At 38.2% G+C, this 23,662-nt stretch overlaps 2 protein-coding genes across 2 annotated transcripts; one reads left to right on the top strand and one right to left on the bottom strand.

Annotated features, from left to right (window-relative positions):
* Positions 1 to 1,384: 1,384 nt before the first annotated feature.
* On the bottom strand, positions 1,385 to 11,653 carry LOC146974041 (uncharacterized). Its single transcript, XM_085797113.1, has 13 exons — positions 11,402 to 11,653; positions 9,057 to 9,228; positions 7,631 to 7,799; positions 7,084 to 7,132; positions 6,287 to 6,605; positions 4,290 to 4,402; positions 4,151 to 4,202; positions 4,017 to 4,059; positions 3,826 to 3,868; positions 3,634 to 3,705; positions 1,787 to 1,853; positions 1,535 to 1,592; positions 1,385 to 1,447 (listed from the first exon to the last, which is right to left on the bottom strand). The coding sequence occupies exons 1-13, from the start codon at positions 11,404 to 11,406 to the stop codon at positions 1,401 to 1,403; spliced, it is 1,209 nt and encodes a 402-aa protein (XP_085653239.1). The 5' UTR covers positions 11,407 to 11,653; the 3' UTR covers positions 1,385 to 1,400.
* A 7,461-nt stretch (positions 11,654 to 19,114) lies between these two features.
* Positions 19,115 to 21,760, top strand: LOC146974042 (transcription factor Ovo-like 2). The gene is made up of 4 exons (XM_085796767.1): positions 19,115 to 19,214; positions 19,358 to 19,593; positions 20,706 to 20,895; positions 21,431 to 21,760. The coding sequence occupies exons 1-4, from the start codon at positions 19,115 to 19,117 to the stop codon at positions 21,751 to 21,753; spliced, it is 849 nt and encodes a 282-aa protein (XP_085652893.1). The 3' UTR covers positions 21,754 to 21,760.
* The last annotated feature ends 1,902 nt before the right edge of the window (positions 21,761 to 23,662 follow it).

A 23,662-nucleotide genomic window follows, 5' to 3' on the forward strand; every position in this document is an offset into this window, starting at 1 on the left:
GAAATCTGTTTCAATAGAAAAAAATCATACAAACAATAAATGTCAGTTCCGTTTGGGTGACACTTTTTATTATTTGCATAAACAATAAAACGTAACAGTCCTTGCACATGCTGAAGCAATAGGATTCTTGACACAGGGGGCAAAACAAATGTTGACAATAAATGTGTTGTGTGGTTCATGAAGTGAATGACATGACATAAATAGGAACCTGCCAGTATCATAGAACATCTACTCAAACACCACAAGTCCAAATGAGGCACTATGTTCTTTTGTGATTTAAAATGTCACACAGAAAACAGACTCAACAAATACAGTATCATGCACCTTTATAAATTAGACTACCTAGGTGAATACTGCAACCACCTGCAACACTAAATGCTGCTCAAACCGTATTGTATTAATAATCATATCAAATAAATTAACACTTTGAGAAATGCATTACTTTTTTTTTTACTTGTGGACTGTATTTATGGAAGACATCTTCCATGAGTGGGACAGTGGTTCATTTCTGCAGATGTGAGCACATGGATGAGCAAAGAGGTTAATCTTAGATGAGGGAAAAGTTTAAGTTTGTATGTAGGTATAACTTCAGCTGAGCTAAAGTTCAGCGAAAGCTATTAATATTTAATTTACTGAAAAGGAAGCAGCACAGAACAGGAAGGAGGAAGTCTGACAATGACAGGTTAAGTCAACAACAAATTTCAACATTTGGTGTTGGGGTAAGATTCAGGAGCGTTGCTCGCCATCACGCTCTTCCGGGGCAAAACTCAGTCTGAACCGACTTTGCTTACAATATTCTTTAAGCATTGAAATGTGTGGGCATCACAGTTTCATGTAGAAAAATGAAATTGGTTAATATGTTGTTAACAAAAAAGTATTGGACTCCGAAATATCAATATAATTCACAAAACTAAATAAGAACTACAATGAACAATGCAAAACTAACTAAAACTAACCTGAATAAGCTGTTTTCGGTTTCTTAGAAATGGCAAAAGTTGCAGGAAGAAAATGTCACAGCTCAATAATGACACTATTTCAAGTACGACCGAGTAAATGTACGGTCATGAGGACTGACGACGGGAACATTTCTGGGAAGCAACTGAAAGAGAGAAATCCCACAAAAGAGCTCTCACAGAGAAGCTTCTACAAACCAAGACTTTCCTCCTAATACACGAAAAACTAAAACTGAATAAAAACTAAACTGAAAGAAAAAAAAGAAAAGCAAATTGAAAAACTCCATAAAAATAAAAACTAATGGAAATGTGAATAACCTTGCACTGATGACAACAGAAAACAAAAAACATGATTTCTAATGTGGAGAAAAATGAAATTATTGGCACTGGATGAAAAAAAAAAACTTCATATCTATTCATTATTCTTCAGATCCATCCTTCAGTGTCTCATTCTTCACTTGTGGGTTGTGCACCTTGTATCTCTTTGATCAGTGCTGGAGAAAATAGATAATATACAGTGAACATACAAACAATACAGTAATGTCAAGTGTATGCAGGTGAGTTACAGAAACTAGACTCACCTGCGATGATCTCTTCCTTCACTTTGTGAAGTTCTTTCTTCACTTCCTCAAGAATTTCCTACAATCACACAGATGCATGCCGTTGAACATAACATTATTTTACCTTTATTTATAGTCACATAATTTACCATGTAATAACATGAAATATATTTCAATTTCATGGATTTATAAGTTAATACTCCACTATGGAAAGGTCACAACACACAACTTCATTGTTTATTACAGCTGTGAGCTACAGATTGAAGTACAAACCTGTTTGAGTTGCTCCAAATCGGTATCACTTCCTGCAACATCTGAGTTCTTTTTCACCACCTTCATCCTAAAATAGAAAAGAAAATATTTACCGTCAGCCAAAACAGACTTCTTAAGATGAAGAAAGCTTTTTTATTTTGGAGAGAGCTGGGCAGCAGAAGCAGCATATTTGTTTTGGACGGACACAAATAGATTATAAAAGTTATTAGGAAATGTCTGAGGAGAGAAACAGAACAGCTGCACCGAGTCAAACAGTAAATGTAATCAGCACTTGGATTGAATCATCTGCCATCACCCCAACTGCTTGTGTTTCAGTAAGAACAAGCACTTCCTCAAGTCTTTACAAAGCCATTTCAACAAAGTTCCTGTGGCCAGTATAATTTAACTGCCTTCAAAACATCCACTTCTGCTTACATTACACTGGAGTTTGTGATAGCGTATCAATATTTGTATTTGATCTGATGCTCAGATTTCACTTGCACAAGCTCACACACTTGATGCTCATGCCTCGGAGAGAGAAATAGGAGTTCATGTGCAGGGCAGTGTCACAACAACATGTCGAAGTGGAGCAAGCGACACAAGGTCACACCAGCAACTTAGAGGCCTTGAGCTATTACAGGCTCAGAGAAACCACAGTGTCAAGCGCTTTATTTCTTATTTCTAAAACAAAAAACACAAAGTCACTATTGCAGGTGTCATTTCACCGTTAATACATTAGGCAGCATGCAAAGCAGAGATCACAAAAAAAAGTGGCATCTCAGGACAGGAAGTGGCTCCATAAAGTCTAAAGACCCCATCATCATTGTGTTGTAGATGTTTGCACATCAGTCATTACTCAAAACGTCCAAATGTAGGAAGTAAAGTAAAAACGTGGTTTTAGATTTTTCTTTATTACGCAAATTCAGTGAATACCAAAATCTGAAATCCTTCAATCCTTCACTTACAAAACGTACTTAGACGCTGTGTTCACGAGTTTTCTATTTGCCTCAACCATCCTCGATTCTGTATGTATCTGGTTGTGGCAAACTGAACTGACTTGACACGTCTTAGAAATGCTCATATCTGAGCGTATGTGGTCACACAGTTCACACTTTGTGTTGAGCGAGGCTATGAACTCTGAGTAGCTCTCTGTAGACCTCTGTGATGAGATTGAAGGCATTCATCATATAGCCTACGTCTGCCACCACTGGTTATTTATCATTATTACATATTTTATCCATTTACAATTAAAGGGACAACGAGGAGTTTCTCCATCAGCAGAATGAAAAATTCTGCGACAATATTAATGTGGACGAATCTACGTTAATTTGTTGTTAATGGGCCTATTTTCTATAAATATATCGTTTTGTCTCTATCGTTATTTTGTTATTATGGATGGAAATGGATGGAAATTAGCATTGCTGCTATAATGCGGCACATTTACATGTTTTTATATGTACATTGATGTGCACTGTCCCATCCAAATAAACAAATAAAGTAAAGTAAATTAGTGGTGGCGGAAATGCTGGGCGAGCCGATCAGCGTTTCCTTACTTTTGGTGTTGGTTTCGCAGATGCTGCCCGGCGAGTCATGAGAATAACGCCACCGAATCGCCGTTTATGGTGGGAACTACGACGGTATGTGATCGTCTTCGAACCTCTGACTTTAATTCTTGATGAATGAAAACATGAGTCTGTCTTGCGCCGGTCAAAGAATTTTACGGTGTGCGCGGAGGCTCATAAATGTAGTGTGAAAACGCTTTGCTTTTCCAAAACTCCTCGTTGTCCCTTTAAATCTACAACACAATGAAGTGTAGGGGATTGAAAAGGTCTGGATGCTTTCTGAAGCCACAGTGGTGGGACTGGTACCTGGACACTGGGGGAGTGGAGGGAGAAGAGCAGGGGCTGGCTTCCTTCTGACTGTTGGTTAAAGATTTGGCCCTTTTGCAGAAAAACAAAACAAAACAAAACATTCAAACCTTACAGACAGTTGCTGCTGATTGGATTTTTGAATCTGTATCTGTAGGTGTTTGTGTACAGTTGGATGTATCGGCCTCTTACCTGGGCATGGTAGCACATTTTTCCTTGGGCTTTTCACTGATTTCTGCCGAAATAAGATCATTTTAGTTACTCTTTAAGACTTTTCTTTCTACCATGCTTTGCTGCAGTGCATCATGTGACAAATAATCATCACTTTTCTTTACATATCATACAGTTACGAGTGTCCGAGAGGTGACAGTGATGCTACATACCTCTAAGTCCTGTGGGTTTTAAAACTGGGGAGTCTGGCTCATCCTGCAGATAAACCAAAACTTTCAATCTTGCTGGTCATAATAAAAATAGGCCAATTACAGAAAAGCTAGACAGAATGAGACAGGAAACTTACATTGCGAGCTGGTTCTTCCTTTTTAACAGCAGGTTTGTCCGAAACTTTCCTCCTGTTTAAAATTGTTAAAAATATGAGAAGTCCCGCGAATCAAATCATACGAGCTATATCTTTATGTGTCTCTTAAACAATAACTTACCTTCGAGCGAGGATGGCGCTCATCTCTCCCATTAGACCACCTCCACCTCCACCTCCACCTCCACCGGATGAGGCTGCTGGTTTGGGCGCTGGATCGGCTCCTCCTTCATCCTGCTGCACCACAAAAACACTTTCACTGAGGATCTGGCTCATTGTGCAGCTCACTCACTCACTCAGTCACTTACAAGAACATGGACACCAGAAATCATCCATTAGCCTACCTATGTATTGTACATATGGGTAACACTTTATAATAAGATCACACTATTAAGCATTAGTTAAGCATTAATAAATACTGAATTCTTCATTTATAACGCATGAATACTCATTAGTATGTAGTTTATAAACACAGTTAAACATGTTTCACCCATCATTGATAAGCACTAACTGTATTTATAAACTATAGCGCCCCCTAGAAATTTTGTTTTGGTAAGAATGAATGGAGTGACTTTGGCGTAGGCAGACGGAAATTTGTGATGTACAAAAAAGTCAATGTAACCTATACCTTAAAGTCAACAGGAAGTCGGCCATTTTGAATTGAACTTTTGACCTCTTTGAACGAACTCCTCCTACAGATTTCGCCCAATCAACTTCAAATTGGCTACAGACCATCTAGATGCCATTTTGATCAAAAGTTATTAAAAGAATGTGAAAATTTGGCGACTTTTCGTTTTCTCGCCATTCCACTTCAAATAGCTCTTACGCCCACATACTTTATCCTATCAGCTTCAAACTTGCTGGACATGATGATGGCTCCATTCCAGTTTTTACTTTCACGTGTACTGATGGCACATAGTTGACCCCATCAACTTCATTACACTTCTAAAACATGCAGAACCAGTTGGTGAAGCTACATCATGAACGCTGTGAAGCTACGAGCAATGGCGTCCGTGTGGCGATGTGGCGACTATCGTCCCTCGCCATGAAATTACGTTTGTCCTTTTGATGGCTTTAATAAACTCGTATCATCATTAAAAAATTGATGCAGATGTCCAGGGTGGAGACCTCTTCCATCTGATAGGGGCCACGCCCATTGGGCGGGGGGCAAATTCCTCTATAGCGCCCCCTTTAAGTTTTCAAAAAACCCTCCCCATAGGGGTTTTTTTTGGAGTAGGAAGATGAAAATTGGTACACATGTGTTAGTTGTCCAGACGAACAAAAAAGTCTCTTGCACCATTGGTCTACTCCAAACAGGAAGTCGGCCATTTTGATTTTAATGTGTCATTTTGGCGTGATTTCCACACGTTGTGTTTTAACGAACTTGTCCTAGGGATTTTGTCCGATCGACTTCAAATTGAGTACAGATCATCCAGAGGCCATGCTGATTAAAAGTTATTAAAAGCTTTTCTCTACGTCAAGGGGCGTGGCCGCTATGGCGCCGCCATGTTTGATCCATCGCCATGCATCTTCAAGCAGCTCTCTCTCCTACATACCATGCCGTATTTTACATCAACATTGTCCAATTTGCTCTAAACTTCACATGTGTGATCAGGGTCCGTCCCTGAACGCACCGGCCCATGTTTTGTTACGCTCCTACCGCCCCCTGGTGGATGAACCATCAATTTGTCATAACTCCTTCATGCATTGTCCTATTTGCTCCAAATTTCACGTGTGTCATGAATGTCCGCCCCTGAGCTCATCTGCCCACATCTGGTTGCCGCCCCCTGGTGGATGAACAAAACATTGCGTTTCTTCGCTCTTTCCAGGTTTTTTCTCCCTTCTTCCTTCTTGCCACAGCCCCTGCGTGCCTCAGGTCCGCGGTGGCATGAGGTCGCGAGGGCCCGATCATAGTGTTACCCATATGTACAACACCCTTCATTAGTATGTAGTTTATAAATACAGTTAGTGCTTATCAATGATGAGTAAAACAAGTTTAACTGTGTTTATAAACTACATACTAATGAGTATTGTGTTATAAATGATTAGTTAAGTATTTAATGCTTAACTAATGCTTAATAGTGTTCACTTAGTATAAAGTGTTGCCTATGTTCTCCTTACCTTGACTGTTTTACGCAGTTTGGCTCCTGCCAGAGCTGCAGCCAGGTCATTTGCTCCTCCTCCTCCTCCTCCTCCTCCTCCTGAAGGCGGTGGAGGAGGTGCCGGTGGGCCAGACCCAGGCGGTGGTGGTGGGCCTGGAGGTGGTGGTGGGCCTGATCCAGAGGGTGGTGGTGGTGGGCCTGGGGGTGGCGGAGGAGCTGGAGGAGCTGGTGGAGGAGGAGGAGCAGGAGGAGCAGCGGGGGCAGCTGCTGCAGCCGCGGCCTGTCGCTCTCTCTCCAGACGCTCCCTCTCCTGCTGCTCCTGCCGCTGCTGCTCCTGTCTGCTCACAGGGCAACAGACAGTTCACAGCTTAGTGTTTAGCTTCTTCCACAGCTGCACTGCAAAAACTCAAGATCTTACCAAGAATATTTGTCTTATTTCTAGTCAAAATGTCATTTCTAGTCAAAACAAATCTCATTATACTTAAAATAAGACTCATCATATTAAAAAGTAGCTTGTTTTTAGAGTAAAAATTTGAAAATTGTCTAAAAACAAGTCCACTTTTAGGTGATGAGTCTTATTTTAAGTGGAAAGAGATTCGTTTTGACTAGAAATGAGACATTTTGACAAGAAATAAGACAAATATTCTTGGAAAGATTTTGAGTTTTTGCAGTGTGAGCTCAAACTTTAATATCAAGATTATTTGAAGCTTGTTGAAAACTGAATTTCATTACATTCTTGATTGTTGGGTGGAAAACATACTAAATGATGTGATGTTGATTACTGTAAACATTAGCTGCAGTCTTAATATCCTTTACCTTCTCTGGTTTTCCAGCTCCTGTGCAGAGGGTCCATTCTGAGCAGGGCCTGAAAGCATTATTTTTGTTAAAATAAATAAATAAATAATGAAAAATATGGCTATAAAGATTGCACAGTACTGTGCATAAGTATTAGGCAGCAGTGAAAAGGTGCTGTAAAGTAAGAATAATATGAATGAAGGGTGGTCACACCATGATTTATTTAGATTTGTGTTCTGGTTGTTCACTCCCTTTTGTTAATTGATGAAAATAAACTATTAACACTTCCATTTTTGAAAGCATTCTTAGTTTAATGCATTTTTTCCACACCTGCCTAAAACTGACTATAATTTTTGCACATGTATAGTATATAGCCTAAAATTATAGTTAAAATGCTTTTTCATCCGAACACAACACTGGTCATTTTCTGGATTAATGTATTTTTAAATTCTATGCAGTTTACTGAGTGTTAGCAGAGGTATAAGATTAAAGCATAAATTACAGATACACTTCCCACTGTCCAATCTGGACCTCATCTGCCCTCTTTCATTGCTGGTTGGTTGGTTACCTGCACTGAGAGCCTCTATTGCATGCATCATGGTTTGGGCAAAAAGAGCAGCATCGTCTTTACTGCCAAAGTTCAGCCCCCACACCTGTTTGGGGTCCCGCCACTGGTGGAAGTTTGCTGTGGCTTGATTGTACTTCATCCCTTTAACAATGGGACAGTTGATCACAACCTACAAGCATGAACAGAAGCACAGGACAGTGATTCTACTGAGGATTTGATCTTTTTTTAATATATAGCTTATAGCTCATGAACACTTGTCTTGTAAAATGCAGTCAGTTCTTCTCACGTGAGTTTATGAGTTTATTTTTGACTTTTATTTGAATGCAATGTTACATTTCCGTCTCTTTTAAACTAGTACATTTAAAAATAAACTGGCGACACATGTCTGCTGTCAAATGGTGTAGGTGTTATCTCTGCAACAACATGTCAGTGGTTTGTCACAAAAGAAGTGAAACAGTTCTGGATGAGCTGTTACAAAGGCTACACTGAGTCTGAGATGAAATGTCAGCTAACACAAGATTGACTATTTGAAGCTTTTTATTCAATGCTTAAATGACCATGCACTTAACCCAGACTCTTGTAACCATGCACAATTTTAACTTACAGCTAATAGCTAATACATTACTACTGACAATTAGCATGAAAAATGTCTGGATTGACGAACATAACACAAGTTTGGATAGTTCAACTACAGAGCAGGCAGCATTATTACAAAAAATATATATATTAATTAAAAAATACATTAGTTTTTGTCTTTTAAAATGGTGTGTGCCATAAATGCACCAACAGGATTAAAGGACTAATTGAGCAGATATTGAAATAATTAGGTGATTCTTCCTGACTAGAATTGGAGGTAGGCCTATGCATAGTATTATTATCTATAAACTCAAAGGCTGTGAATACAAAGGTGAGTGTTTCAAGTGCTTCAGCTGGAAAGAGAGAAAGACTCTATAGTACACACACTGCAAAAACTCAAAATCTTACGAAGAATATTTGTCTTATTTCTAGCCAAAACATCTCATTATACTTAAAATAAGACTCATCACATAAAAAGTAGCTTGTTTTTAGACACTTTTTACTTCTTTCAAGCATATTTTCACTTGAAATAAGTAGAAAAATCCGATAGTGGAGCAAGTTTTTCTTCCTTATTACAAGCACAAAAAAAAAACTTGCTTTCACTGGCAGATTTTTCTACTTTTTTCAAGTGAAAGTTTGTTTGAAACAAATGAAAATTATCTAAAAACAAGTTCATTTTTAGGTGATGAGTCTTATTTTAAGAGAAAAGAGTTTAGTTTTGACTAGAAAGGAGACATTTTGACAAGAAATAAGACAAATATTCTTGGAAAGATTTTGAGTTTTTGCAGTGCATAAAGGTGAATGTCTGTCTGTCTGTCTGTCTGTCTGTCTGTGTGCACTTGTCTCGTACCTGCTGGTCAGCCTGCATCTTACGTCCCACCACCCTGTAAGTGTTGGACGCGGGGTTGTGGTAGATCTGGACACGACTGAGACAGGCAGAGTCCGATCCCGCAGGAACCCAGCGCTTGCTGCCGTCGTCGTACAGCATGACCGTGGCCCTCACCTGACAAATACTGGACTCACTGTGGAAGGGAGACATGATGAGAGGAATTAAAGGGATAGTTCACCCAAATCTTCTCTACTCAAATCTACTCACCCTCATGTCAACTAGGAGCTGGGAGAATTTTCAGAGTCCTCCGTGCCTTCTCTGTGTTACGGGGGGGGGGGGTCCGCGTAGCAGTATTTGTCCATATAATGGTTGTGAATGGATACCACTTTTCTTCGTCCAAAAAGACACACCAAAAAACATCCAAATACCTCCATAGTGCTCGTCTGTAATGTCCGTCTTGTATTGAAGCCCCGACATGAGAAATTGTTCCGAAAAAAATTAAATAAGTCTATGTTTTAGGCTTATTTGTAGCGGAAGTTCCCAGTGTCTCAGTTCACTGCTCCTCCTGTGTCAGTGCAAATCTTGCATGATTTGCACTGACACAGGAACAATTTCTCATGTCGGGGCTTCAATACAAGAGGGACATTACAGACGAGCAGCATGGAGGTATTTGGATGTTTTTTGGTGTGTCTTTTTGGACGAAGAAAAGTGGTATCCATTCACAACCATTATATGGACAAATACTGCTGCGCCGACCCCCCCGTAACTCAGAGAAGCCACGGAGGACTCTGAAAATTCTCACAGCCCTTAGTCGACATGAGGCTGAGTAGATAATGAGTGAAATTTTAATTTTGGGTGAACTATCCCTTTAAGGCAACAAGATGCTGCAGACTAGACAGAAAACCCACAGGGTGGAAGGAAGTGGCTGGCAGCAAAACAATTATAGTGTCGTGATGGGGTAAATAAAAAATAACTTGGGTTAAAAAGGTAAGGTGCAAAAAATCATATTCGAGAACAAGTAAATATTATATCAAGATGCTTTATCTTTAGATTTAGGTCATGTCAGGGAGAGAATACAGTATGAAGTGAATACGTTATTAATAGGTGACATGTAAACATATTCTAATTAATTTCCCAGACATGGAGCGATTCTTTCTTTTTTTTTATTAGCATTCTCTGTTAAGGACATCATCACATGCTTGTATAAACAAAGACACGACAAGTTGCCATTGGAAACATCCAATTATCATTACTGTATGTGAATCATTATCAGTGAAAATAGAAATGTTGCAGTGCTAAGAAGTGTTTATGTAACTTGTATGTGATGGATAATATCTTGCTTGTTTTTTTTTCAATGAAAAGGGCTTCTGTAAGTTCCTCAAAGCAAGGTACAGAAAAAGGTTTTGATAATGATAATTCACTTTGAACTGAGTGAGAAGTATTCATGACTGGATGTAAGTCATAGTTTGAGGTGTTTGACCTATAACAAAGCAATGAAGTGTCAAAAATCCTTCAGTGGTACAGTAGTACAACTTGTAAAAACCACAGTAAAGATAGATCATGAAAATAAGGATTTAAAGTATAATTGAAAGAGTCTTATCAGTGTCACGATAAAACATGAATCTGCAAAGTAACTGCACTGTCGAGCTTTTACCACACACACCTAACACACACCACAGCTTTTCAATCACACGCTGATGACGCTGTAGACTGCAAAGGACCTGTCTTTGCATTGTGAAACTGAGTTATAATAGTTTGAAGGTTTTTCAGACTAACATTTGCACCAGTATAACATAAGATAACACAACCATGCATGCTTAATATGTTTATTTTCACACGAGGCGCTGTGATGGGGAGTTATTTTCAGTCAACTTGCTGTTGCAAAATCTGCAGCCTGTGGGAAATCTTTTACTTCCTGCTGAAAAAGGTTGTTTTATATTTTGACCACTTCCTGTGTTCGGTTCACTGCTTCCTTATATGGACTACACCAACGTTTCACCTGTTCTTCATATGCATGTTCACTTTTAAAAAGAATAATAAGCCTTCAAAAGCTTTTCCTAGGATTTCACATCGCGCTCGGTGGCACATATCGACATGACGATCATTTCATTTCATTTCTCTGTGTAACATCGTGGAAACAGAACACCTGCTATGAACTCAGACGCTCCTCAGACATCAGGAAATGTAATCGGAGTAACAGAGTCTGTCGGGCAAAACACGTGTAAAACTGATATGAAACGGTGCTACTATTCTGCATGTTTTCACTTACACATGTGCCAACCAGTCAAAATGATTTAGGATGAAATAAGTGAACTACCGTTATCTGTCATTTGAACAAAAGAAAAAAAAAAGAAGTAATAACTCACCCCATGTTTCTCCTTGTTGCACGCAGTCTTCAGTGTTTCTCCTTGTTAACAGTTTACAGTCAATTTCTTCTCAACAACAACAACAACTAGGCTAAACTGCTTCCTCCTCTCTCCCACAACTATATACGTATATGTATTTATCTATGGAATCAAACCTGCTGTCGTTTCTTCCTGCACACCTCCATCGCGCTCTCTCATAACATTGTTTAACACCAGCCACTTGCACTTCTGCCTTTGTATTCTCATTTCCTAGACACTTTTTTTTCTTTCTCTCTTCCTGTTCTTCTTCGTCTCCTTCACTGGTTCTTTTATATTCTCACGTTCACCTCCCCCCACTTAGCTCTTTCCATCATAATTATGTTTTATTTTATTTTTTTGTGGTTGGTCTGTTGTTTTTTTTAGTAGAAGAAATGCTGTGTGCGTCTGTGTTAAAAAAACCCAACAGGATTCACTAAAACTTGCACTTGTCATACGTCCTCTCTGTATGTTTTTTTATTTTATTTTGGCTACTACTGATAAAGAGCTGGTTCATTGCAACTTTCAAACAGCAGCAGGGCAAGTTGTACTATAACACAGCTGTCACAGAAGTTGTATTTTGTGTCTCAAATGAAATACACTGCAAAAACTCAAAATCTTTCCAAGAGTATTTGTCTCATTTCTTGTCAAAATGTCTCATTTCTAGTCAAAACGAATCTATTTCCACTTAAAATAAGACACATCACCTAAAAATGAACTTGTTTTTAGATCATTTTCATTTGTTTTGAACAAATTTTCACTTGAAATAAGTAGAAAATTCTGCCAGTGAAAGCAAGTTTTTTGTGCTTGTAATAAGAAAGAAAAACTTGCTCGATTATCAGATTTTTCTACTTATTCCAAGTGAAAATATGCTTGAAAGAAGTAAAAAGTGTCTAAAAACAAGCTACTTTTTAATGTGATGAGTCTTATTTTAAGTAGAATGAGATTTGTTTTGACTAGAAATGACATTTTGACTAGAAATAAGACAAATATTCTTGGTAAGATTTTGAGTTTTTGCAGTGTAAGTGTGAATACTGAGTAATATTAGTTTTAATTCAACAGTGAAAGGTCATGTTTGGACTCAGAACAGAAACAGCAATGTAGCAGAATGCAGAAGTTAACAGGAGTGGGAGTGAAAGTAGCAGCTGTTGTGCATGTGCATGTTTCTGCTGAATGATCCTTGTTACAATAAAACAGCAAAAATCATCAGTTTTCAGATTTTGATAAACAAATCACACATGTATGACCTTCTGCTTCACAACAACAGTAGCCGACACCGCGCTACCCCCCCACTACCTCCACCCCAGACTCTGTAACACAACCACAAAAAAGTCGTACTTCGCTTTTACCCATACTGTGGTAGCAGAGAAAGAAGAACTGCAAACTTCATTATTTTTTCTACTGAGGGTCTGAATGAGTATTAGTTCCAATAAATAGGAACACATTCAAATATGAAAATCATACCTTGTTTTATTTTTACACCAGGTCTGTGGTTTTGTTTTCCTGTGAACTCTTTTGTCTCAGTATAGTAACAGGTTAAAGGGCTATTACAAGGAAGATGAGCTGTGTGTTTAAGTAAAATTATTTAAGTAAAAAGTTTTAAGAGCTGTTTTTCAGATGCATCCTCCAGACTTTACTGAACTATGTAAGCAATGTGAGTAAAATTATATGCAGAACAGTATATTTATCTCTAAATATACTGTGTACTGTGTATGTTATTATGTATGTGTCTGTGTGACCAGACACATACATACATAACAGCCAGATGTTGAGATGCGTTCAACATCTCGCTGTTAAATGTGTTTTACAGTCAGGGATGATATTTATACACCACGCTTACTCGGCTCTTTCTATGTAAAGTATTACCAGAAGACTCGTGTGTGTGTGTGTGTGTGTGTGTGTGTGTGTGTGTGCATGCGTGCATGTGCCCTACAGTTACGTACATTCTCAGTTCTGTGGTGTCCTACAAACACCAAATCATATCCTCCTTCGTGTGTAGTTCCTTTTCCCCTACTTGGCCTCAAAGACAGCTACAGACACACAATAAAAACACAGTGTCATGTATTGTGAACAACAGCTGTTTTGTAACTATCTCTTAATGTTGTTTTTTTTGTTGTTTTTTGTGAATTTATGCCCTCATTGACCTTTAAAGGAGGATCTAAAAGCAGACCCCCAAACTAGTAGCCACTAGTTAATCAATAAATGTCGTCATGCATCTTATTTGAGCTTCCTTAGCTTTTCATTCACGTTCACAGAGCTTCTTCAACAGGCCGCTGTCTGTCTCTCTTCTGATGGCTCCTACTGATCAGATGCAGATGAGGCTGTCCTCCTGTTGACACTCTTCTCTGGCAGACAGACTGTTCCTTCATCAGCTCTTAAGGGGATGTCGCCACCTGCTGGTTCAGGCCGTGACTGCAGCTCATCTCTCTGGAAAAAGTCAGTCTGCAGAAATGTACTGTACACTGCAAAAACTCAAAATCTTTCCAAGAATATTTGTCTTCTTTCTTGTAAAAATGTCTCAATTTTAGTCTAAACTAATCTCTTTCCACTTAAAATAAGACTCGTCACCTAAAAATTAACTTGTTTTTAGATCATTTTCACTTGTTTCAAACTAATTTTCACTTGAAATAAGTAGAAAAATCTGCCAGTGAAAGCAAGTTTTTTGTGCTTGTAATAAGAAAGAAAAACTTGCTCCACTATCAGATTTTTCTACTTATTTCAAGTGAAAATAGGCTTCAAAGAAGTAAAAACTGTCTAAAAATAAGCTACTTTTTATGTGAGTCTTATTTTAAGTAGAATGAGATTTGTTTTGACTAGAAATGACATTTTGACTAGAAATAAGACAAATATTCTTGGTAAGATATTTGCGTTTTTGCAGTGTAAAGAAGCCATGGATTCAGAGTTCAGAGGAGAGAGAGGGGGGAGTGAAACAGTTACTGTGCACAGTGTGATTCAGACTTCAGACTCCTCTGTGGACTTGTGTACCGCTTAGACAACTGTATTTATGCAGGAATAGAACTTCCCCAGACAACAGTATCTGTAGCCATCGGCTAACGGCTGGATCTCTAGTCATCTGACCGTTACCGTAGGAACTCTTCTGTATATCTGCTGTAGTAGCTATATGCCCTCAAGGGAAAAACACTCCAGACCTCTCATAAACATTACACTGGGTAGGTTCATCATGTGATGCACCTCTTAGAAAACCAGATAAGTCACGCTTGATGTCCTGCAGGGGTTTCATTTCCCTTTGTTTGTATCTATCTGTGCATGTGTGTGTGTGCATGAGATGGTATTACACGGCAGTTTGCCTTCCAGAGCAAAGACTGGCACACGCTCAATTTATTTGACTTTAATAGTGCAAACAGAATAGGTGTTTCTATGTCTCTTCAATAGAGTGAAAGAGGACAAAGACATCAAAGACACACACATAGACACACTCCGGGTTTAATATTCACACTAGCACTGCCCCCCGGTGCTCAAAATAACTGATAAACACACCAACAAAGTAATATTTCTCTGAAAGGAGCAATATATTTCTACACATATGCACTTAACAAAATCTGAGCCTTTTATCAGAAAAATGAACGGTTGAATATTAGCATGATAAAAACTATAAAAAAAAAACATGTGATGTGTACTTTGATCCATCATAAGTGTTGGATTTATATATATATATAATTAATGTTATTATCAATAAATCGTTAATGAAACTGACTGACGCTGATTCATCGTGTCTCTTTGTGGAACAAGATTAAAAGAATTTAACAACTGTTATCAAAAATCTTCAGTAATTCATTAGCTACTGATATAAATTCATAAAACTGTCAGAATGAAGAGAATACACTGCAAAAACTCAAAATCTTTTGTCGTATTTCTTGTCAAAATGTCTCATTTCTAGTCAAAACTAATCTGTTTCCACTTTAAATAAGACTCATCACCTAAAAATGAACTTGTTTTTAGATCATTTCACTTGTTTCAAACAAATATTCACTTGAAATAAGTAGAAAAATCTGCCAGTGGAAGCAAGTTTTTTGTGCTTGTAAGAAAGAAAAACTTGCCCCACTATCAGATTTTTCTACTTATTTTAAGTAAAAATGTGCTTGAAAGAAGTAAAAAGTGTCTAAAAACAAGCTACTTTTCACATGATGAGTCTTATTTTAAGTATAATGAGATTGTTTTGACTAGAAATGACATTTTGACTAGAAATAAGACAAATATTCTTGGTAAGATATTTGCGTTTTTGCAGTGTAAGAAGCCATGGATTCAGAGTTCAGAGGAGAGAGAGGGGGGAGTGAAACAGTTACTGTGCACAGTGTGATTCAGACTGTGGACTTGTGTACCGCTTAGACAACTATATTTATGCAGGAATAGAACTTAGTTTTTGCAGTGTGCATAGCTTTATAAAAACACAATTTGTGTTTTTAAATCACTTATGTAAGATAAATGTAATCAAAGGCAGCCTCCAAAGTTTCCCCCCTGGATGGAAATAAACCACAAACAAGCTGTAATCAGTTACAGGACGACCTGACCTCACCTGGCCTCTGGTTATAGCGCGTGGACTTAATCAGCCTCTTGGATTGTTAAAGAGGGTTAGTCTGAAGAAGAATTTGTTTAAGCTCCATGCAGCTGCAGATGTGTGCAGGTCTTCAGGTGAGGTCAGCCTGCACCTGAGATGGAAATCCTGGCTCTGGTCCAGTGTCACGCCCACATCTGTTGTCTCAGACCATGTTTGTCTGTTTGTTTTTAGCCTATTCTGTTATTTCCTGTTTTGTTTTGAAATGCCTCACCTCTCGTCTCATTTCAGACAGCTTCACTTCCCTCCTTCCTGATGTGATTCACTTGTTTCTATCCCCCCTAGTTTTAGTGAAAAAAACTTTCCTTCCAAAGCACTTTTCCTTTAAAAGTGGAAAAGGTCATGACTCATGAGGTCTAAGAAAGATTTTAGAGAGAGAGAGAGAGAATGATCAGACTTTACTTAATAACTGAGAGAGGCAACAAACACATCAAGTTAAACATGAACTTGGGTTAATGTGCAGACTGACTCTCCCATCACTAAGGAATGAGGCGCTTTTCCAATTCATTTTCCTTTTATTTGCTCCTTCTTTACAGATTAAAGTCGGTTCTTGGTCAGCTATAAACAGGATTGAATAACTGGGTGTTGATTGCAACTGTAATGCTGTTAAATTATTTATTTATTTATTTTTTTTGGCTACACTTGTTAATTATTGGATAATTATTTCTTTCTATGACTCTGATTGCAACTGTAATACTGCTTAATTATCTATTTATTTTATTTTTTGGCTACATTTGTTAATTATTGGATACTTGTTTCTTTCTATGACTCTGTACTTTCTATGTAGGCTACTTTTGTACATCACACTTTATCTTATTTGCTATTGCTATTTTATTATGTATAGTTGTTCTTTATATTTTACTATTTTATTATGTATAGTTTGTTCTTTATATTCTTATACTATATGTTGTTATCGTCACTGTGTCTGTAATGCTGCTGCTGCACTGTAATTTCCCAGCTTTTGGGATCAATAAAGTCTATCTATCTATCTATCTATCTATCTATCTATCTATCTATCTATCTATCTATCTATCTATCTATCTATCTATCTATCTATCTATCTATCTATCTATCTATCTATCTATCTATCTATCTATCTATCTATCTATCATAAGGCTTCTATCTATCTATCATGAAGAGCTCTAATGGATATAATGGAAAATTGATTTGAAGGGTGGGCATCTATAAGCTAGCTAGCTTCAGCCTTTCTATCTATTTATGAACTAGTTGAACTACTGTAATAATGGTATTAAGGAAGGTTGACTGATTGTGATTGATGCTCAACTGTAAATAATTTTGTGTTACTGTAAAGATTGAATAAACTACTACTACTACTACATTTATCTACAGCCTCACTGCTCACTGTGACAGTGAGTGGACAGAGATTTCGAAGTTAGACAAATGTCTTTTGCAAAGTGGAGTTGGAGTTTCACCATTTCATTTTCATGCTGCAGCACACAGCGACTTGTGTTTTGCATACAGTTAGAGAGAGCAGCTCCGACGACGGGCAGCAACACACACAGTACAGTCAACAGTCTCCTGCAGGCTCTTTAGGAAGCTCTGACTATCGGCTCATATCAGCTTACAGGACTCAAACATGCCTCAAGATGCTGATAGTTATGCAAAAGTAGATTCTGAATATTGTGAATCGTGTGCTCTCTCATTTGACCAATTAATGTAAGTGTAAAATACTTCAAAAACAAAAATAAATCAATAAAATATGGAAAAAATAAACAATCCTTCTTAATGCATGTAGCATACAGTCGTAACACTTTATAATAAGTACATATTAGTTACTGTAAGCATTAATAAATACTGAATTCTTCATTTATAACATATTCTACTCATTAGTATGTAGTTTATAAATACAGTTAGTAGGCCTACTTATCAATGATGAGTAAAACATTTTTAACTGTGTTTAAACTACATGCTAATGAGTATTCATGTGTTATAAATGATGAATTCAGTATTTAATGCTTAACTAATGCTTAATAGTGTGAACTTATTATTATATAACACAGTGGACTGTATCATCCAGGGTTTTCCAGTCATCTTTGAGCAGCATTTTAGTGTTTTGTATTTAGTTTCTCTATTTCTAAATGTCATAGTAACATATTATTCATAAACTGGAAGATTAAAGTGTGTTTCTGTTTGATTTTAACATTTAACATTCCTGTGCTTTCCCCTAGATTAACCTAGGTACTGTTGAAATACGCAGCATACAGTAAATGGACCATATAAATGACTGAATAGCCGTGAGACAATACAGGCTTCGCTGTGCGTGTATACAGTGTTGCTGTGCAGTTTGTGTTACATTATCCTGCTGCTGTCGTTCTTGGAGTGACCTCTATCGCTATTTGCATGATGAGGTTTAGTCCGGAGTTAAATTTGTATTTGCCATGCAGAGTCCAGTGAAATAAGATGAAGATGCACGCAGTTCATTTTCCTCTTCAGTATACATACGCTGACTGTGCAGACAATTAGACAAGGTTGAGCAGTTTACTTTCACAATTTACCATTATCAGTGCAGAAGTGAGATATTCTATCGTACCGGTTTGGACATTTAAATCCATCCCTTCTGTCTAAAGTATCATTTGTTTCTGTTCAGCATGCAGTGGGCAAGACAATGTGATTGAAAAGTGCCATCATGTATGTGCAAGTATGTAAACAACACTCATTGGACAAATGATTGACGTCTTTTCAGAGTGTGTGAATGGTCTTTTTGTGTACTTGTAGACGCTCTGTAATCCCAGCATACAACTGCAGCTGAAAGAAAAGAGAAAAGAAAGCAATAGGGGCTGATTTACCTAGCAGTTAAAGCTGTGGCTCCTCTGTTCTTGCTCCTGTTACTCAGACCATGCCCTTTGTCTGGGGCCAAACTTTGCATGTCAAGGGCCACTTGAATGCGAAGCTCCCCGGATTCTCACTACCTGACATGCAAAACCGGTGGGGGACCAGTTAAAATGGCACACACGCACAGTCAACACAGGTGTACACCAGTCAAAACACTGCCCTGCCTCTTACCCATCATACACAGCACTTAAGAATTCACCTACTGAGTGATAACAGATCATAGTAGCTCAGTGGAAGAAAAACAAAGATTGAGAGACAGGGGGACTGAAAAGATGCCGAGATCTTTCCTCGTGAAAAAGAAACGTGGGGCTTGTGGAGCTTGGCAATGGAAAGAACCAGAACAGCTGGAGTGGAAAGAAGAGAATAAGGAGGGTAAGAATGTCAAGAACCTTTTAAAATGTGTTTTACTTGTCAACAGGGAGCAGTAACAGTTATTTTATCATCGTTAACTGTCACCGTTTACGTGGAAATTACTCTGTTTTTGACTTAATTTGCTCAAACGACTCCTTTTTTAGTGAGTGAAAATGCTAAAGAGCAGATACCCAGCAGCCCCAACACCCGACAGTCCACCACGGTGCCTCAGCCAGCGACCGCCGTAGGAAATGGGACAGCAGCGGGGATGAGAGCGCCTGTAGCGCTGGCAGCAGCAGCAGGAGGACGAGGGGCCGACGGCAGGCTGGACTGGTCCACGCTGATGCTGCACGGCTCCTTCTACCACTCCAGTACCCTGGCCCTGGTCAGCAGAGCAAAGGTAAGCTCACATATAGTTCTGGTTTCTTGACATTTTTTCCTCAAATGATTGCATCAAATTGTATGATGTTGTATTCATCTAGATGATAAAGTCTACATAGCAATGGATAATCAGGACTGAGGTTTTAGGGACCAATGACTAGCCTATACTTGCTGTATTATCTGACATTTCACTGCATAGCATGAGATAAAAAATATAAAACCATCCCCTATGATGAATTGTAATTTTATTTTTTTAAATGTCCATTATTAAATATCTGGAAACTATAAGGTGATACAATGGGGAGCCTTTGTTAGCAGTTGCAGGGTCAGGTAGCTTGTTTTGGCATGCTGAATATATAATCTAGCTGAGAGTAGTTAGTTTATTCTGTGGGTTGACCAACATGTCAACATACTTTAACCATAAAGGCAACATAGGCCTACTAGTTAGCCCAGTGTTTTTCAACCTTGGGGTCGGGACCCCACGTGGGGTCGCATGGAATTCAATTGGGGTCGCCTGAAATGTCTAGTAATTGAAAAAAAAGAAAAGAAAATTAACTAATAATTCTTCTTCTTCTTAAACAACTGTATACTATACTTTTCATCTGTAGTCTATACTTTCACCTACTCAAATATAAATCGAGTTCAACTAGAATGCAGCATAGGCTAGAAAAATATCTGAGCTGGCGCATCTTGATTGACAGCCGCAATAACGCCAGAAATTTTTGATGTCAAAATGAGGTCACAGGCCAAAAAAGGTTGGGAACCACTAAGTTAGCTTGATGTATCATTACCTGGTTGTTGTTGTTAGCTGGCATGCTAGTGCTAGTGATGTTAGTGTAGTAGGCTACATGTATGTTGGTATAGACTACCAACATAAGGTAGTGCTCTTACCACAGCGTCAATGCTCCTTGACATTGTTGAAGTTTTTTGACTCTACTAGAGCAATGGACACCATGCCACCAAAAAGATATTTCCTCATTTGGTGTTTTGGTGGTGGAAAGAGTTTCCTCCATGTCCAAAGTCTTCAACTGAGTGGAGATCTAGTGACTGTGAAACCTGTATGACCAAACCAATAGGTTTTTTTGGGTGATAGTCTCTTGTAACACCATGTTATTTATTTCTCGTCACCAGCCTCGTCCCCGTAGCTCCCCGGGCTCTGGCGATTACGTGTGCTCGGTGTGCCACAAGATATTCCCTCTGCAGCGCATGTTGACCCGCCACCTCAAGTGTCACAGCCTGGTGAAGAGACATCCCTGCCGATTCTGTGGGAAAGGATTCAACGATACCTTCGACCTCAAGAGGCACATGAGAACACACACAGGTCAGGAACTTTGCACACACTGCAAAAACTCAAATATCTTAAGAATATTTGTCTTATTTCTAGTGAAAATGTCATTTCTAGTCAAAACAAATCTCATTATACTTAAAATAGCTTGTTTTTAGACACTTTTCACTTCTTTCAAGCATATTTTCACTTGAAATAAGTAGAAAAATCTGATAGTGGAGCAAGTTTTTCTTCCTCATTGCAAGCACAAAAAAACCTGCTTTCACTGGCAGATTTTTTTTTGTTTCAAACAAGTGAGAATGATCTAAAAACAAGTTAATTTTTAGGTGATGAGTCTTATTTTAAGTGAAAAGAGATTAGTTTTGACTAGAAATGAGACATTTTGACAAGAAATAACACAAATATTCTTGGAAAGATTTTGAGTTTTTGCAGTGCATGATATATTGAGAGATGTATCCTAAGCTACAGCAGTAAAATCAATGTACTTCAAAACCACTGATGCAAACGTAGCCGTGCTCCCAAACAAACAAACAAACACTGAGGATCTCTTGTCCGTCTTTTCCTGCTGCAGGTATCCGTCCCTACAAATGTGAGCTTTGTGAGAAAGCCTTCACACAGCGCTGCTCTCTGGAGTCCCACATGAGGAAGATTCACGGCGTCCACCAGCAATACGCCTACCGCCAGAGACGCTCTAAGATCTTTGTGTGTGAGGACTGTGGTTACACCTCGAGCCGCCCGGATGAATATTTCCTCCATGTGAGACAGTGCCACCCCGGTAGTCCCGCCCTGCGCAGGTACTACCGCCGCCAGGCCCACGAGAACAGCAGCTTTGCACCAGCAGACCGTAAACTCAACCCCTACTTGATGTACTCTAACCCTGGATACTACATGTAGGACTAAATTTAATTGAATGTGTATTGATGAATTTAAATTAAGTTAATTTTGTTAGATAATTTATGTATTGTATTCATTCTTTAGTTTATGTTTCTAAAAGGATGTTTTAAATTTGGACTGTTAAAGGGATAGTTCACCCAAAATTGAAATTTCACTCATTATCTACAGTACTCCCCCTCATGTGGACTAAGGGCTGGGAGAAGTTTCAGAGTCCTCCGTGGCTTCTCTGAGTTACAGGGGGTATCGGCGTAGCAGTGCATGTCCATATAACGGTTGCAAATGGATACTAATTGTTCTCGTAACAAAAAGACACACCAAAAAACATCCAAATACCTCCATGCTCGTATGTAATGTCCATCTTGTTCAATTTTGGGTGAACTATCCCTTTAATACTACCTTTTATACCTGTTTTATTTACTCATATTAGCGCCATGTTTCTTTGCTCTCTGGCTTTATCAACACAATAAAAATGAAGAATCAAAAATTAATATTGCATTCAATTCTTAAGCGAATGTACAGCCTTTGAAAAGAGATTAGTGATAATAAATGAATTATAATTGCCTCTATTTGTTATTTAATGTCGATATATTATGATATAGTCTGTAGTTACTCACCACCAAAAGCAAATAATGACTTAAAAGTGTAAATTTCCCCAAGAGTGGCCTCTTGAACGCTGACCTCCCTGGTTGGATCCTATGTAAATTAAGTTAAAATGATCTGCTGGATGGATCAGACAAAGAGCTCAGTGGTGGAGAACTGAGTCCATGACGAGTGATGCCAATTTATTATATGGAGAAAAGTCATTACAGAAGAACTGAGGGAATTGCAGGTGTGATATAAATATGTGTAATATGAAAATAATGTTATTCCTATTTAAAGGTGCATACCCATGTTTAATCTATACAACATAATGTTTCAAAGGAATGTTTATTTGGTTTCTTCAAATAATTACCTTTATTATCAGGTATCAAAGTAACCAAGCTGTTGCTCTATGGCTGTGAGATGTGACGCTTTGAGTCGCTCTCAGTTCATATTCTGCAAAAGATACGAAATGGATGTATGTTCAGAGGACATTATAAACTAACTGTGGGTCAGAGCAAGTGTGAATAAGGATGTGTAAGTGTTTTACGTGAAGATGGAGAAAAGATCTGCTGACGAATTTTGATGAAAAAACATTTATTCGCCAATAATTTGGAAAAAATTTGACTCTGACCTGCTAATAAAGGGATTTTATATCAAACTGGTCAAGGAAAGTTATTTCTTACACGGATTTTTGAACATTGTCTCTTCTCTTTTACTGATTGTCAGGGAATCAAAGTCAATATGTCTGTCAACATAGTAAGATGAGTAAGTCCAAATAGAAAAACAAAACATTTATTTTGCTCTTATCTTGTACTGGCTTTATGTGTTACATTTCAGACAATGGTAATGGTTTTTACAATAAATAGAGCAAAAGCAGCTGATATAATAATGCAGCAGAGAGTGAAACCTTAAGCACAACACATCAGTGCAATATGTGCTTTCCACAAAATGTTTCATTGAAATCAGTCGTTCCTCATTTCTCATCTCATGGATTAAGTTTGCCATGATACAAATAGTTGGCACCAATAATAATAATAATAATAATAATAATAATAATAATAGCCACCAAATTTGGTACCACAAAATTGACAATAGACAGTGTGCTGACACATACACACACATATACACACACACACAAACACACACACACACAGAAAGACAGACACACACCTCTCTGCAGTAGTTTACGCTGACAAACATGGTGACGGACCAATGGCGGGAAACTATTACTGAACATCATGATCACCAATGCTACGTTGGCCTAAAGAAGTTAACAATTGTGTTTGTGAATGTTGTGTTTGTCAAAGAGACATACAGTAGAAGAGCA

The sequence above is a fragment of the Trachurus japonicus genome, chromosome 14 (assembly GCF_045865225.1).
Source record: "Trachurus japonicus isolate A0001 chromosome 14, Traja_1.0".
Classification (NCBI taxonomy): domain Eukaryota; kingdom Metazoa; phylum Chordata; class Actinopteri; order Carangiformes; family Carangidae; genus Trachurus; species Trachurus japonicus.

What these genes read in the sequence shown, in the direction of transcription:
- LOC146974041 (XM_085797113.1), bottom strand. An exon ending in AATAGAGGCTCTCAGTGCAG is followed by an intron (nt 7,133 to 7,630) that starts GTAACCAACCAA and finishes TAATGCTTTCAG; the next exon opens with GCCCTGCTCAGAATGGACCC. An exon ending in GAAGGAAGAGATCATCGCAG is followed by an intron (nt 1,448 to 1,534) that starts GTGAGTCTAGTT and finishes TATTTTCTCCAG; the next exon opens with CACTGATCAAAGAGATACAA.
- LOC146974042 (XM_085796767.1), top strand. Translation starts at nt 19,115, where the DNA reads ATGCCGAGATCTTTCCTCGTGAAAAAGAAACGTGGGGCTTGTGGAGCT. An exon ending in GAAAGAAGAGAATAAGGAGG is followed by an intron (nt 19,215 to 19,357) that starts GTAAGAATGTCA and finishes CTCCTTTTTTAG; the next exon opens with TGAGTGAAAATGCTAAAGAG. An exon ending in CCCTGGTCAGCAGAGCAAAG is followed by an intron (nt 19,594 to 20,705) that starts GTAAGCTCACAT and finishes TCTCGTCACCAG; the next exon opens with CCTCGTCCCCGTAGCTCCCC.